Source organism: Gadus macrocephalus, chromosome 1 (assembly GCF_031168955.1).
Source record: "Gadus macrocephalus chromosome 1, ASM3116895v1".
Lineage (NCBI taxonomy): Eukaryota > Metazoa > Chordata > Actinopteri > Gadiformes > Gadidae > Gadus > Gadus macrocephalus.
The window spans coordinates 16,479,594-16,497,161 of NC_082382.1; the positions used below are offsets into that span (position 1 = coordinate 16,479,594).

Sequence of the window (17,568 nt, forward strand, 5' to 3'; positions counted from 1 at the left end):
GGATCAAGCCAGAGTACCATAGTTTTGTACTCTACTGTTTGTGAGAAATTTGGAAATATGTAATAGACTCGTCCAAGGACCTGGCTGGACCACAGCTTTTTTTGCTGGTTTGCTGTCACAATCACCATGGAAACCAAGGATTGGAAGACAAGACGTTGGTGCCGGTGGGCGTGCAGAGAAAGAGAGAGAGAGAGAGAGAGAGAGAGAGAGAGAGAGAGAGAGAGAGAGAGAGAGAGAGAGAGAGAGAGAGAGAGAGAGCGAGAGAGAGGAAGAGCGTCTGGATGCTATCAGCTTCCAACTTTTTCTTTTTGTTTTTCAGATGGAACCATGGGGTGGAGTGTGGGTGGGGTATGGGGGGGGGGTACTGGGTAGGGGATGGGGGTGTCTGTTTAAGTTAAGGGACTCTACTTTTGAATCTATTGCAACGCTGCGTGCGTCATGGCGAAATGCCCGATGCTACATCTTCTTTCCAATGCATAGCCCAACTGCCACAGACTTGCACTTTAACCACAGTTAAGGCTCCTCCCCCCTCGCCCCCCCCCCCCCCCCCCCCCCCCCCCCTGCCCAATCCCCTTAACCCACGGTTTACAATTTTTGGATCCAATCTTTACTTAAACCTAGACAACCTGGTGACCACACCTACCTTTTAGGAGGATACCTTACGTCCTCTTGACTGTTATCATGACGTGTGACAAAATCAACCTTGGATCTTGCAGAATGCAGTTTGCTGTTCATATAGCCTATGCCTTTTAAGTGATGGACCTGAATCTTTTGTTTGATGTTTCCACACATTTCTAGCGACCAATGTTACAAGAAGATACGGGAGGGGTGTGACGGATGTACATACATTTCTTTTTGGTTTGGGGAGGTTTAACGGAGGAAGAGAATGATAGAAGGAGTGTGTGTGAGAGAGAGAGAGAGAGAGAGAGAGAGAGAGAGAGAGAGGAGAGAGAGAGAGAGAGAGAGAGAGGAGAGAGGAGAGGGAGAGAGGGAGAGGAGAGAGAGAGAGAGAGAGAGAGAGAGAGAGAGAGAGAGAGAGAGAAAGAAAGAGTGATCTTCAAGCTCTATGCAGCAACTAACATTGCATGATCTAGCTATTATCTAACAACAGGAACCCTTCATTCGAGATAACATATCAAGTCAATAATATATAGAATCCAACATAATCCTATACAACTGCAACTCTACCCTCAACTACTCTGTCTCCCTGTCTCCGTCTCTCTCTCTTTCTGTCTCTCTATCTCTCTTTCTCTGCCTCCCTCTGTCTCTCTCTCTCTGTATCTCTCTGTGTGTCTCTCTCTCTCTCTCGCTTTTTCTCTCTCTCTCTCTCTCTCTCCCTGTCTCTCTCATTCTCTCTGAGGCCTGTCTGGAGGAGGTCAGGTTGTGTGTATGGATTGGGAAGCAGAGTCTCTGATGTCAAAAAGAGGACCTGATTTTCTTCCTTAACCACATTGCCCTCTGGTCAGTTTTATAATTTCAATTTAAAAAGTGGAATATGCAGTTTTTTTCTCCCAATTTCCTTGGACCATGGACACCCTTTACTGAGATTTTGTATGTATAAAAAAAAGAGGCAGACATTTTGGCAAAAAATCTCCATCATGTTTGATTCTAGTGAATTGTGTAAAGTTAATTTGCTCTTGTATTATTAGTTTCTTTGGTTTAATCGCTATTTATTGATAAATGTTTTACTCAAGTCAAACATGTGACTCCCTGTTTTGGAAGTCACTGTGTCTGCGTGGGGTGAAACAGAAGGAGAGATTGTGGGTGAGGTTTGGCTGGATGTTGTTTGTCAAATGAGTAAAAATAAGTTAAAGTCTCTATTGATTTCCTAATGAATCTTTTTTTTGTTTTTTTTGGCAAGAGATTGATAAGACAATTCAAAAATAGGGCGGTCGATATGATATTAAAACTATCAGAACTTTGATTACTGTTGTTGCTGTTGTTGCTGTTTATATAATTAATGATTATGATTGAAGTGCTGGATGCTAAGCTTTATCGTGTGTTCTTTTTGATATTTTCTATCTTGTATAAGAATAAAGAGCTTTTATACTTTGCCTTGTTGTGGACAGCAAGCCATAGGGCTTTTATCAACCTTTTATTGTGCCAGTTTGACGCTTTTTCAGTCGTAATTGCATATTTTCTACCGAGGGAAATAATTTGAATTTTCAAAGGTATCTGTTCGATATTGATTATCATACATTGAGAAACGCGCTTTTGCATCGAAGATGTACTCTAATTGATCAACATCAAACCAAAAACAATCAAGTACCTTGCATACATGAAGTGCTTTTGTTTCAGTGTGTGCTTATCTGCGCGTGTGAGCGTGTATGTTTGTGCGTGTATGTGTGTATGTGTGTGCAGGTAATTTTTTGAATTAATTATTGTGGTTAATAGCTTTTTGTCATTTGTTTTGAGGTTTTAATTTGAAATATGTCACCATTTGTAACAGTTTATAAAGTGCACGTTATTGTATTACTGTGTGTGTTATGAAGCGCTGCGGTTGAACAGACCTGCTATTTTATGAAGACTGCATCCTAAAAACCTAAAATGCGATTTCACAGACCCTAGATGTTTCATCATTGCGTAACACCTCAAATGGAACAAATTCAGGAAGCACTGACTGAAAGCGTAGAAATACAGCACTCAGATAACACGCCCATCACTGGATCGACATGCTCTGGGTCCTAGTGTTGCATACACTTCGAGTTCTGGCACATGGACATTCAGGGGCCATGTGATGCATCCGTGGTCCCTCAGTGGAACCGTGTGTGTGTTGTGAACACGTTAGTGGCCACCAGGCCACTCTCACAGTCACTGTCACAACGAGACACTTTGTTCTTCTTGCCTGACGACAGCCCTTATTCAAGTGTTTTTTTATGTCGGTTATTTATTGTGGTGACGCTTGGCCCATTGACAGAATACTGCTAGTTTTATAGGGAAGAAAGCCAACCAATGGGTAGGATGTTTTTTTCTGAATGTTTGACAGTAAGATTTGGGATCCGAGAGTCCGTGACCAATCCCGCGTCCCGTGGTGCTGTGTGTTCATGGAACCCGCCCCCACCTCGCCCCCCCCCCCCCACCCAACACCACCACCACCACCACCCCATCCCGAACCCCCTGTGTCATCCTCCTCACTGCCTTTACTGTACGTCCTCTTCCTCATGCTGGGTTGTAACTTCAGGAAAATGTTCACCATCAACCCCCCCCCCCCCCCCCCCTCCTTCTCCCTGGCCCCCTCCCTTCCTCCCCAAACAATATGTGCCTCAATGACATCTCACCTACATCGGGTCTGTGTGTGAGCGCGAGAGTGAGAGAGAGATAGAGAGAGAGGGTGTGTGTGTGTGTGTGTTTGTGCTTGTGTGCGTCCATATATAAATTAATATTTGGTTATCGATGGATGGAAAGAAGAGATTATTGGGATGAAACGATGAATCTGATCAAAGATGCAAACTTCTGGAGGAAAGACTGTTGTTGTTGTTGTTGTTGTTGTTGTTGTTGTTATTGTAGAGAGAGAGAGAGAGAGAAAAATAGAAAAAAATAAGGGACCGGCTCGTTTTTTGGATTTAGTTTCTTCCTATCTGGTGTGTTGATGACACTCTGTGCCCTTTATTCTGTGCTCTTAACTGCATGCCTGTGTTCATTTCGTCATACCAAAGCGCAATTTTTTCAGTCATCCGCAGACAACTACAACTATATTATTCCACACAATGCCAAACTGGAACTGTTTGCTTTTTTTTAAATCTCTGCAGACTATGGGTATTAAATAGACATTGTGTAATTTTTTTTGCAATCCCTGATTTAGCCTTTATCGCTTACCACGTGCAAATCATGAAGCCATAGATATGGGTATATCTATATTATACTATATTTCAAATCTGATCTTTTTTCGTTTGTTATTTCAGATTATCTTCTTCTTTTAAGAGTGATGTGTGTATACCTTCATATATATGAATTTATATTGCTATTATATATTATTTATTTTCTTGGGTTTGGCGGTGTGTCTTTTATTTGTGAAGGGTCACATTCGCAGCCCAAGGTATTTTTTTTGGTTTGGAATAATATTGTTCAATATTGACACTGAATTTATATCGATAATGAACATTAACCTGTGTTTGTAACAAAATGTGTTAAATAATTACAAAAAAACTACAAAAAACACTGTCCCATTTTTACACTTGTTTAATTTTTTTGGGCAGAATAATTGCTCCATGTGCAAATATTTTTTTGGGTTGCAAATACTAATCACTTAAAAAAATTATTTCTACGGTCAACCACAAGCCTTCTGTTGTCGGTGTTGGCTTGGACCCTCAGAGGTCTCTCAAGCCTGTTTTGAACTTCATGTGTGGTGGACAAGTTAGCTTGACTTTTATTTGCAAAAAACCAATCAGTCTCAATAAATTTTGAAATTGCTGCTGTAAAGAAGTTACCATGTGTGGCGTCCATTTTATGATCCTTTAGTTGCCTAAGTTATAATAGGGGATGTGAAATATCCTTGAAAAAAATTGAATAAATAAAAAATATGAGTATAAATTATCCATTCATTAATTTATATTAAATTCAAGTTAGTACACTGACACTAATTATTCTTCCAATCCAATGACATATTCCTATTCAGAAATATACCCGTTTGGGATGAATAAAGTACAACTCATCATATTTATTTTCTCCACTGATATGTAATTTTCTCAGTATAGTTACACATAAATATATATGCTGTTCAGCGTCACTAAATATGAAATAAACACAACCAAAAGGCACCCACTTCATCCATTCACGTTTTTATTTTCTCTCCATGACATTTTACATAGCATCACATCGATCACATGGCCAGCATCATCATCACATGTCCATATAAGGTCATCCATCTTCCCAAGCACTTCTCACAGGCTTGCCATTCACACTATCCTTGAGGGCATCATTCCTAAGAAAATGCTTCCTGTGTGTATGCATGTGTTTATGTGTGTGTGTATGTATGGGGGCTGTGGAGTGGATAGCCCCCCCCAGCGGTCGCGGCCTAAGGCTGAAGCTGTGTGTATTTCCCTCTCTGTCTCCCATAGCATAGCATCACTGAGCCACGAAGCATGGTGAATGGAAAAGGGGGATCATTTTATATGATCAACGGCTGATTGCTGCTGTAAAGGCAAGCGTAGACACACGCAGAACACAAGCAAACACACACATTAAAAACCTTCAGTGTTATCTCTTAAAAGAATAAAGAAAAAAAAGTATGGAGGGAAAAAGAAATGATAAAGAAAATAACATAAACAAGCGAGGCTAAACATGCATGATAACAACTTTACATGTCAATCAATCAATCAATCAATCAATGAGAAGCAAAGGGTCAGCTTTCACAACAGTCGCTAACTGGGCTCAGTATGGACACAGCAAGCAGAGATAGAAATCAACAGAAGACAGCGTGACACAGACGACGTACGCAAACAAACAAACAGAAATGCAAAACAGGGGATTGTGGAGCTCAGCAGTGGAGTGGAAGCAAGAGGCGGGCGGCGGAGCTGCCTTTGTTGATCCCTGTCGCTCTGAAAGGGCGCCGGTTGGCGTACACAACGACAGAACCTCGACAATCAGGAGAGCAACATCCACCTCTCTTAACTTATCTCAGCTCGTATTTGGGAAAAGAGAAAGCTTTTTTTCTTTTTGTTTTTCAATGATGCACATTTTAAGGGTATAATTAGCTTAATCAACTGTATAGACACATGGATGGGGGGAGGGGGGGTAGCGGTGAAGCAGCACAGGACAGGAGGCAAGCGACGGAACAGGGGAGTAAACGTACAGGGCCTAGAAATGTAGTGAAGAAGATCACAGGAGACATTAACACGTGGGATTCGGTCGTAGACACAATACGGATGACGGCCGAGGCTTTGCTGTCTGCTGGAATGTGCGAGGCAGGACAGATCTTCACACCCGGTCTAAACCACTGTCCTCAAGACAGACCCCAGAAGGCCAAAACGTGAACCTGCCTGGCATAAACTTTGACACGAAAAAAGCACAAGTAACACCGACTACAATAACGGAAAATAATACAAATATGACATATCTGACATTTGGCATGGAGAAGGCAAGACGATTATCTGCAGGAGCCATAAGCTCAGGTTAGTTGTTCAATTTTTTTTAAACCATATCATTGCACAAAGTAGGATATTGAAGCTGAATACTGCATTGTTGTGTGTGTGTGTATGTTGATTACGAAATGTGGCGGTGGGTCTCTTGCTGGTGTGTGTGTGTGATTTGATAGTAAAGTCAGGAAGCGCTACAGGTTCATGATAACAGAAGCCAGCATAATAACAAGGGAAATAAACACACAATCTTTTCTTTTTTACGCTTTACATTCAACCGGTTGTTGTCTTCTCCCACTTGCCTCTAAGCTACAATTTACATTTGCGTCTTTACAAGTTTACTATAGCTTGGAAATTGCCTTAAAATACACACACAGAGGAAAATTTTCTACGCGACTAACTTATGCTGTAAAACAGTTTGTTTTAATTTAACAGATATAACATCACAGATAAAAAGTAAGAAAACAAGCCATCGCGGATGTGTCTATATGATGTGTTTATACAGGAAAGCCCTGCAACTACAAATCCATCTAACAACATAATAATCTATAATAGTCTATATCCCACTACTCTTTACCTGCCAGTGCCCAATTCCCCCAGGCCCACTCATTCAGAGCTGAAACTTGTTCCCTGTTCTGGCATCTCCACGCCACCTCCAAGTTCCACCTCTGACCTCCAACATGATGTGAGTTTCAAACTGGCACTGCTCCCACTCGCCCAAACGTTTAGGTTCAGCGTTTAATTCGGTCGTTCGTCACTTTTGTGGTTCTATTCTCAAGAACAAACTATTTCTTGTCTTTCCCCAGAGTTCTCTCTGACCAAGCGTTCCTAAGCACACCTGAGGACGAAAGCACCCGGACCGGTGGACTGTGGCGGCCATTTTAGTGCAATTCACTCAAAAAGAAAACGATGGTAGGCAGAGACCATGGACCTGAAACAGTTTGCACTCGTGCGAAACGTCCGATAAAAGCACCGATCTCTGCAACTGCTGATGGAAAAAATTGTAAAGTGCTTTTCAACTGGCGATGGAGAGAGAGACAGAAAGAGAACCTCGGTCGGCCACGCTGGAGAACCTCAGGAACACCAACACCAATGAACAACAACGGGAGGGACACTGGGACACTGGTCGCCGAACACTGCACCAACCACCACAGCTAGACTCACTCCAAGCAGAATAGAGGCGAGGGGAAGATATTACTTATTTTACAGGAGGGAGTCAAAGGGTCTTCTTCAGGAGACTCCCGGCATTTACAGAGCACCTATCATGATGTACTACCGAGTGACGCCGATCGCTTCCCACTGCTGCCACTCTGACTCTCCTGCTCGTACCACACCCAACAGGCACACACCCACAACACTTTAATCGGCATCTTATCCACCAAACTAGGTTCTGTCGAAAACCATCCTCAGCACAGAGTGCAACACAGGGTGAAACACATCACCCCGACACCCCCTCCCTCCCGCATCCCTGAAGCCCCATCAGGCAGTGATTTACCCCCCCCCCCCCCCCAACATTTCCCGATAGAACTAAACAAAAACAAATGAAAAAAGAAATACCATTTTACTTCAAAATGTTTTTATAAAATTCCCATGTATAAAAACATGACTTTGCGCAGTGCAAGTTAGTGCAATTTTATTAGGTACATATACACACCGTTCCTTTTTCTATGTTCTTGTCATTGGCACTTTGTGAATTTGACCGGAATATACCTGTAGACTGTTTTCACACTAAGATAGCGAGCAGAACCTAGCTTATCTGAGATTCCACTGGACTTTATTCTTTACAGGCAAATAAACTTTTTTTTTTTTTTCAAGGAAAAAAAGCCCAAAATGTAAATAAAACGTTGGTTTACCAAACAAGAAAAGACTGGTATTTGTTAAAGTCTAACTATATACGCCAGTTTGTGACCACTATTAGCATCCAAGCTAACGAGGCGCGTGTCTTCCCTTGGGATGTATTGGAAGGGTTGACAAGTCACCAATGATGCTGCGCTGGACACATTTCGCTTGCAGCGCAGGCGTCCCTATGGCAACAGAGAGGTTATATTGCCAATCCAAATCGTTGTGCAGTCATATGTTTATCTTTTACAAAAGTTAACAAATAGGAAGAAACAGGCACTCTGTATTTTTTTGTTTGTGTGTGTGTATGTGTGCATGTATGTGTGTCCGTCTGTTTGTTTGTTTGAGTGTGTGCGTGCACCTGTGTATTTATGCGGCACAAGTAATGCGGCATGACTTTCAGTCACATCAATATTGAAAGCTATTCGAGTTGAGAGGCAACTTATTATTGAGTAAAATGCATTGTGTAACCTGACTATTATCCACTAGAGGGCAGTGATTACTGTAACAGGACAGAACGACTTGATTTTCTTGATACACTTGTAGGACAGGAATGCTTTCAAGCTCACAATATAAAACGAAATGCCTCAGGGAAAGGTGATTGTGTGACCGTAACTGCCATAATTATGTTGCTAAAATCCTCAATCCATCCTAATTCTGAAAGACAGTTACAATTCTTGTTCGGTCCAATCGTGGTTATTTTAATACATGATGAGTGCCCTATAATGGCTTTGTGCCATCATAATGTGTCATACGCTGAAGGCCCTACACGCCTTAAACATGTTTGAATGTGAGCTGTTGGATATATCAGCAATTAGTCAGTGATTCGGGGGAGATCGACCTGATAGCAAGTTTGCTGTGTGAGTTACACACACGCAAACACACACACACACACACACACACACACACACACACACACACACACACACACACACACACACACACACACACACACACACACACACACACAAAATCAAACACACGCACGCAGGCGCACGCCTCTGAAGACTTGTTTAAACACTAACGAATCAACTCAAAGCAAGAGACAATATCACGTATTGCAATCCTACAGATTGCACAGTGCAACCACCAGTTACCACGGCAACTAGTTGCAGAAAATAAGAAGGTTGAGATCCACTCTTCCGGGAGTATGCTGTGGTTACAGTGATACTGAGAGAAGACATAATTCTTCAAGGTGCATATCTAGGTTACAGCTACGAAATAAAAAGTGGATATTCTTAAACATGTTTGATTAGAAACGAAAGAGAAACTTTTTGTACCACTTTGTGTGAGCGTTTTTTTTGTTGTCTTTTTTTTTTTTACGTGCATTTATGCAAATGACAGATGTACAACGCGCAGAACTTTTGATTGTTTCCTATACAGGAAGCACATATCTCACATTATGGAGTCAGACAGAAATAATGTCAGACGGTGGAAGTTGAAGATAATAGTTTTTTCTACTGTTAATGCTTATTCCAAAAAAATAAAAGAGGGGAAGTAGAGGTTCTTAGCCGTGTGTTCTGCCTATTTACAGATGGGCATTGAAATTGAACTGGCTGTAACAAGATTTTGATTAATGATTGCCTTTGGTAGATCTGCTGTCAAATAAACAGACAAACAGACAAACGTATATCCTCAAAGATGCTGATGGAGCAAAGTGGGTTTAACCCCACAAGATTTTCTACACCCCAACCCCACCTTAACAGTAGCTTAAACACGATCCTGGTGATCACATGAATATATGAAAAAAAGCTTATCTTTAAGTCTTCAAACTGTCATGAATCAAGGCCAGCAGATTACAAATCTCTCAGTTCTGAAAAAACATACGTTAGGTTTTTTTAGGTTTTTTCTTGAGCGCGTGTTAACCCACCAGTTGTAATTCCGTTGGTTTTGTTGTTGTGTTTGAAGCCAGCGCAGTGGGTAGACAAAAGCTGTAGGGAAGCAGTGCTGAGAGCTTCATAGTCAAGTCATTTCTCTTTCCCCACCACCCCCGTATCCTCGTTGGAGGAGTCCGCCTCACTGTGGCTCTGGATCACGGAGGAGACCATCTCGATGAAGCAAGGGGGGTGGCCTTTTAGTCGGTGAATCTCTGGCAGGCTTTTTTCCAGCGGCAGGCTGTGCACCACATGTCACGCTTCTCCATGCCATACACCTTCCTGCACTTCTTCGCCTCCCCTCGGGGTCTCCTTGGCAACAACAGAGAAGGCAAGGTAAGCCCACTCACTTACGAACACATGTGAACAGCTGCACACGCATACACATGATGCACACACACACACACACACACACACGCACACACACACGCACACACACACGCACACACACACCCACAGGCAACCACACACACATGCACAACCACACACACACACACACACACACACACACACACACACACACACACACACACACACACACACACACACACACACACACACACACACACACACACACACACATGCACAACCACACACACATGACACACACAGAAAGAGCAGTGCAGAGAGAGTTGTCAGTAGGTGTGTGTACCTGGTTCCCAGGGCTGGTTTGGGTGCCGGTGTTGTCAGAGCGTGGGTCTTGTTGACAGTGGTGTTGGCGCCGGGCACAGCTTGCCTACGCTCCCCTGTGCTCACAGCCCGGACATGACTTAATGGACCCTGGACGTTTCAAGAGAGGTCACATTGAGTCATGGTCATTCACAGCCCACCCGGGAAGTGCAAGGAAACAGTATGCGGTATACAAACTCTGTACGCTGCACACAACAAGAGGTTTCATACACGACGGGCCGATAGATTCAATGGGGGGATGAAGCAGGAAAGAAGCAGAGTAAAAAGCAGGGTTAGAGAACGCAACCATCCAAGAGCTGTAAGCAGGATATTAGAGGAAACACAGGACAGAGAAGCAACTGTCAAGTGAAGATGACAGTGCCATAAATAAAGAGAGAGGGGGGAGAATGTGTGTGTGTGTGTGAGAGAGAGAGAGAGAGAGAGAGAGAGAGAGAGAGAGAGAGAGAGAGAGAGAGAGAGAGAGAGAGAGACAGAGAAAGAGAGAGAGAGAGGGCAAGCCGGACCCTTTAAAAGCAACGGGTGGGGGCAGCCATGAAACACTGGTGCTGTTCCCAGTGTCAGCGCTGCTGCCTGGGCCAGCCAGCTCTGAAGCCACTGGGACACTGACCAAGGCATTGGCCTGGAGGAATGGATGGAAATGCCGACACACACAAACAAACAGAACCACAGACACAAACACATACACATGCAGCCACAGACAAACACACACATTCAGATGTGCATTCACACGCACACATGGACGGTAACACGTAGATACAGTCATAACAACGCAGAGACACAGACATACAAACACACAACCACAAATACAGACATACAGACACACAGACACACACACACACACACACACACACACACACAGACGACAAGCAGACAAATAGAGACACACACACACACGGCCGGGTGAGGTTAGGCATTAGCGATGGGTGAGTGAAATGAGAGAAATGGATATGAGAGCGAGGTTGAAATAGAGTAGAAGGGACCATTTGAATCAGCAGAAGAGGGGTTTCAGAGTAGACGGTTCATTATTGTTGCGTGTGTTTATATGTGTGTGTTAAGAATGGCGTATCTATACTACCAAAGCATGAGGGCAGATAGCAAGCAGAACAAAAGAGTCTGTTCACTGTGTTTGGTTTCTGAGAGACTGGTGGATGCTGATTCATCACTTCACAATGCTAATACCAAAAAGAGACGTTCCTCCCACACAATCCTACACTAAACATAGATAACACGCTACACACAAAAAAACAGTCAAACAATGAAGCACAAATCTTATCTGAAGTTTACGCGCGTTCTACCTGGTAGGCGTGGTCAGTGCGGATGTGGCAGAGCGTGGAGGGGGCCGATTGGCTGAGCAGGCTGGGGGCGTCGCCGGGGACCCCCTTCACGCAGATGTGCTCGGAGCGGGGGATGTGGGCTAGTGCAGGCGGGAAGGCGGGCGGAGGTCCGGCCGTGGTGGGCGAGGTGGGGGTGAGGCTGGACAGGCCCTCCGATAGGCTGTCCATGTTGACCTCGATCTCCGTGTAGTAGAAGTCCTCTTCGCCATCGCTGTAGTCCGAGTCGCTCATCTGCCTGCAGGAGGGACTCCGTGTCAGTGGGAATGAATGCGACGCCCTATCTGGTCGTTGAGACTGACAGGGTGCGAACTACGGGGGGGCCAGGGGGGTCTCAGCCCCCCTTAATGAGACATGAGGTCCCCTGAAAACATGATTTGTGAAATTTTGGGGGGGTCTCTAAAATATCAGCAAAATACTGTTTTTTCCCATGCATTTCCTTTTTGTTTTTTTATTGCATAATCATGGATCACGTGTAAAATGTGGCTATTTTTAATGTATGATTTGCGCATGATGAGGGTGATTCATCATCTTCATAAAGATACCGGCCTGCATGCAATTATTGTCCTCACCATTGAAGCGTGGGGGAGCTATGTCTTAAACGTCACTTAAAATCAGACATCGGAGAGCCGCTGGACCCGCGCAATTTCGTATTACATGTTTTGCAGTCATGTCTAGAAGAAAACAGGGAAACCTACTCGCAAATTTCGGATTTACAAAGAAATCGAAGACGAATGAATCTAAGGAGCAGCAAGAGGCGAGTTCTTCGGCAGAGGATAGCTTGGGGACAACTGACACCACCACCGCTGCACTTAAGGGGACTGCTGCTGGTGAAAGCCCGCCAACAGCTGACAGCTCAGGGTGCACTCACACTAGGACACAGACACAGACACTCGACTTCTCTATGGGACCAACGTGAACCAACAGTTGAACCGCTTGACGCCATGTTTACCATTTAATGGGAAAGAAGGCTCGTCGCCTTTATTATGTCCATGGTCATCGCATGGACTATACGTCATCCAGCTCAGGTTGCGTAGCCGTGCGTGTGCGTGTGTCGGCTCATTAGCATCTGTACCGTGGCGGCCCGTACCGTAGCAGCACACCTCTCCCAAGTGGCCAAGTTGGCCTGGCCTGGCCAGACTGGCCACACTCACACTGGCAGATTTGAGCACGGTTAGGTGTGAAAACAGCCATGGCCACGGCCAGATGGCCTAGTGTGAGTGCACCCTCAGAGGCCGCTGATGACGGTGACTCCATACATTGCCTGGCCCACCACTAGTGACATATCTCTCCACTGAAGTTTCAATGAGAGGCCCTGTAGTTCACGGAGTATGTCTTTCATGCAAGCCAGATCCATTCATATATATTAATATTTCTATGAAAAATACAGCATTTTTTCTTAATAGCGCCCAGGTCATGTGACCTTATGACTCCAAATCAGTGGTGGATCACATGACTTAACAGGCTGATTAAGACACACCTCATTCTATTAGCTTTGAATGATCCTTATAATAATAAATAACAAATAAGTCAATATAAATTACGCAACCAGTCAGAATTGCCTTTTAATGCTCATTTTAATTTGAAAACCGGAAGCTGGCCTTCTCTGTGCAGTTACCGTAAAGGACGCAATATGGGCGTACGTAAAATGTAGCGGCTGGCTCGACCGCAGTCAGATTTGATGCGTGTGTGGAGGGTTGGATGTGATATTTGCTTATATGTGCTGACATAAGGCAAGTAGGCATACAGGCTTGTAATAAGGGATGTGTTTTGAGTAAGTCCTCGCTCTGAGGCACGCGCAAGCCCCCCACCCCCCCCCCCCCCATATAAGTGAGCCCCTCCGAAAGCCGCGGTATAATTCGCACACACTGGAGACAGACACATGTCACTCAGGATCAGGCTTCTTGCACAAGTGTGCATTGAACCCTGTACCGTTTGGCTGGCAGTCAAACACCTCAGCCCCTAGACCGGCCTCTTGATCCCTTTAATACTCGCCGGACACAGACAATGTCGATGCAAAATAGTTATTGAACAGCTACTTTAAAAGGATTTAAACTGAAACTGCCTATCAGCTTTTTATAGGCATATTGCTTATCTGAATCAATGGTCTATGTATCTATGCCTTTCACTTGAAATATCCGGAAAATTGTATAACTCATTACAACGTAAATTGTTTGGGTGGTGCTGTTTTATATTTCTGACAGCAGGGGGCAGTAAGAGCATCCTCTGATCATTATTTGCAGGCATCTCTCTTCTGCTTAAAGCTATGGTGGGCGACTTATAACAGCAATTATTTTCTTCATATTAGTTTAAATTCTCCATACATCATTATCAATCAATGAAATGCTCTGAGAAAAAGAAAATCTGGTATCTATGGCTGTCACACCTGTAATAATAAGAAAGTCAAATGCTTTGATTCGGCCCGATGTAATGATGGGAAGGCCTCCGTCGGTATGTCTACATACCTACGCCTCTACCGGCACACCGTCTGCCATCAGCGCATTACTGCGCATGACTGTTGTCTTCCACGAGGCTAGACAGACCTATGGCTAAAGCTAGCAAGCTAGTCGCACGTTTTGGGGAGTGGCTTTGGATGGAGGCCAGAAGGGAGGCCTCAGATGTTTTCGGTTGGATACTTTCGAAAAACGAGTGACATAAGTCATCCAGACATAATACCAACACGTGTTCACTGCTTCTTAGCACGAGACCCACAGTAGAGTAGCAATCAACACCTGTGTATTTTGCATGGAGGGGACAACATTTGAGATGAGGCAAAGCTGATTGTGGTGCAGACGTGTACTCAAGAAAAAGAGCACTCAAGCAAACCATGAAGGATTACACAAATATTTTAATAGGAGATTTGTTGAATAAATATTATATATTATGTTTATGTGTATTTTGGCAATGTTTTGGAGCAGGATATATCACTGGATACAAAATAATGTATCCTCTTCTATCACACTGTTTAGATTTGACCATCTTTTCGTGACTCTTTCCAATCCAACCCCACCTGCACACACCGATGGGCAACCCCCCCCCCCCCCCCCCCGGGGGGCCAGCGTCATGGAACCTTACCCCAGGTGAATGGTGCGGACGTGTCTCTGGATCCCTGAGGAAGTGCTCAGGACCTTCTCACAGTTCTTCCACAGGCACTTGAACATCACCTTCATGGAGTTCTGAAGCACAGAGGGACAGCACAGGCCTGGGGTTACACACACAAGACTCTGCAGTGGCCACTGTTACTGGTCAACAGCCTCCACCACTCAGCCACGCCAAACATTTACATATGCTGCAGATTGTTTCCGGTTGATATATATATATCAGGTTTATACAGAGTGCATACATGGTTTACATAAAGGGTAAATATTTGTACATTCAAGGGGCTTCAGAGTGGGGTTCAGAGTGTATATTTAGTATTTATATAGATAGCGGGGGGGATCGTTGGTTGACCAGGGACCACACAACTACGAAACATTAGAGAGGAATTAGACCAGCAGGGCTTTAAAAATAGAAACCTGATATCAGTCTGCTGAAAGCTCATAGAGACTGAGAGAGGGAGGCAGGGAAGGAGAAGAGATAGTGAGAGAGCAAGAGATGGAGAGAGAGAGGGATAGAGGGAGAGAGGGAGAGAGAGAGAGAGAGAGGGAGAGAGAGAGAGAGAGAGAGGGAGAGAGAGAGAGAGAGAGAGAGAGAGAGAGAGAGAGAGAGAGAGGGGGGGATAGAGGGATAGAGGGAGAGAGAGATAATGGAGAGAGAGAGAAGGAGAGAGGGAGAGAGAATGAGGAAATTCTACCCTCCGCTCTTCACCTCACGGCCGTTTCATGTGCATTGACAGACGCATGGCAGAGTATCAGTGCTGTGACGGCCTCTGCCACGCACCCACGCACACACCCACGGCTCCAATGTCAAAATCGCACAGCAAGACGCTGCAAAGCCCTCGCTGCAGACACGGCTGTTTTAACCCCATATCTACCGGCACTGCCTTCAGGAAACACACACACACACACGCCCGCGCACACACGCAGGCACGCACACACACACTCGCATGCACGCACGCACACAGACATAAACACAGACACACACATACAAACACACACGCACACCATGGCCTCCTCATGACTTCATCTCTACAAGATCACTGATGAATGCTGTCTTAGCTTACATCAAATATTTCTAATACTATGTTATTATCTTTTTTCATCTTCTTCATTAAAACAACAAAATCCTCCCTCCAACCATTCCTTGCCTCACATATTTCCTTCTGTTCTTTTTCTTTCTGGGCTTATGTGTGTGTGTGTTGTTCTTTGTGTGTGTGTGTGTGTGTGTGCGGTTCTGTGTGTGTGGCTCTGTGTATGTTTGTGTGCACGTGCGTGTGTGTGTGCTTTTGTGTGTGTGTGTGTGTGTGTTTGTTTGTGTGTGGTTCTGTGCATGTGTGTGTGTGTGTATTTGTGTGTTTGTGTGCATGTGTGTATTCGTGTTTGTGTGTGTGTGTGTGTGTGTGTGTGTGTGTGTGTGTGTGTGTGTGTGTGTGTGTGTGTGTGTGTGTGTGTGTGTGTGTGGGAGGGGAGGTTTGCTTCTACGACACTACTTTTCCAGAAAATGGTATCGGGGGCAGGCAGCCGTCCAGGCGCAGGCAGGCAGGCAGGCAGCAACCCCGCTCCAGCACTAATGAAAGACAGTGGGTGTGGATCCCCATTACCTTTCATCTGTCTCCAGCCAATAGAGGTGGAGGGGTAGGGAGAGGGGAGATGAGGTGGAGAGGTGGAAATAGAGAGAGAGAGAGAGAGAGAGAGAGAGAGAGAGAGAGAGAGAGAGAGAGAGAGAGAGAGAGAGAGAGAGATATGAAAGAGTGTGACCAAGAAAGGGAGAGAGCAAGAGAGAGTGATATACAGAGTAAAAGAGAACAGCTTTTTATCCCTGACTATAGTCAACCCTCTCCTGCATTAATCTCGTAGGCTCTCTCTGTCAGGGCTGCTCTCTCCTTCTTTCTCTTACTCTCTCTCTCTTGTGTAAGGGCACCATGTAAACTAGTGAGTATTAGAGCAGTTTAAATTGTGCCGTTGATATAAACTTTGTTAAACTTTGTTAGAAGCCCAGTTCCCCACTCCACCACAAAGCTCCAGTATTTAAAAAAAAATAATAACATTACGAGGAAACTTTAATCCAAAACAATCAGGGAGCTCTTAGAAGGCAAGCTTTATTTTCCCGCCTCTCGATGAAGTTTCAGTAAAGGCTGACGATTACTCCCGCTTATTAATCCTCTTATAAGTCCTCAGCCACTGACACAATCACACCGCCTTCCTCCCAAAATGCACAGCAGCTAATTGGGGGCTTAGGACTCACAGGGTGCCGACCGCGGTGCGCGAAGTTAGCCCCAAAGAAAAGGTTGTTAGCATGCGTTAGCTCGCCCGTGCCACACATGTGTACTCCATGGTTGAACTTTACCATTCAATTTCATGTCATTTCCTGTGTGCTTATCTGCTGATACGATGCTAGCCAGCTAACGGTAGAGGGCCCCGGGGGACTGCCGGTGCATGCTGGGTAATACGCTTCCGCCGGCACCACCACACGAGCGAGATGAGAGATCACACACTCCCTGCCGCGGCGGAGCCATGCTCTCGTCGGCCTGTCTGTTTGTGAGCCAGCGCAGTGTAGCACGCTAGCCTGTGTTGCGCGCCCCTGCCTCCAGCATCCTCTCTCACCGTCTACCTTACCCACTCATCTCTGCATGCACACACACACACACACACACACACACAC

At 44.8% G+C, this 17,568-nt stretch overlaps 1 protein-coding gene across 2 annotated transcripts; it reads right to left on the reverse strand.

Moving 5' to 3' along the window:
- Positions 1–1,869: 1,869 nt before the first annotated feature.
- On the reverse strand, positions 1,870–15,496 carry slc2a4rg (SLC2A4 regulator). 2 transcript variants are annotated; one of them, XM_060049655.1, is made up of 4 exons: positions 14,884–15,496; positions 11,773–12,046; positions 10,440–10,567; positions 1,870–10,096 (listed from the first exon to the last, which is right to left on the reverse strand). In XM_060049655.1, exons 1-4 carry the CDS (start codon positions 14,976–14,978, stop codon positions 9,988–9,990), a joined length of 606 nt encoding a protein of 201 aa, XP_059905638.1. In that variant the 5' UTR covers positions 14,979–15,496; the 3' UTR covers positions 1,870–9,987. The 2 variants fall into 2 exon arrangements, with proteins under 2 accessions (XP_059905638.1, XP_059905632.1); XM_060049649.1 differs by having other exon boundaries at positions 1,870–10,099; positions 14,884–15,460.
- Between the last annotated feature and the right edge of the window lie 2,072 nt (positions 15,497–17,568).

What these genes read in the sequence shown, in the direction of transcription:
- slc2a4rg (XM_060049649.1), bottom strand. Translation starts at nt 14,978, where the DNA reads ATGAAGGTGATGTTCAAGTGCCTGTGGAAGAACTGTGAGAAGGTCCTG. An exon ending in GCACTGACCACGCCTACCAG is followed by an intron (nt 10,568 to 11,772) that starts GTAGAACGCGCG and finishes TGAAACGTCCAG; the next exon opens with GGTCCATTAAGTCATGTCCG. An exon ending in AAACCAGCCCTGGGAACCAG is followed by an intron (nt 10,100 to 10,439) that starts GTACACACACCT and finishes GTTGTTGCCAAG; the next exon opens with GAGACCCCGAGGGGAGGCGA.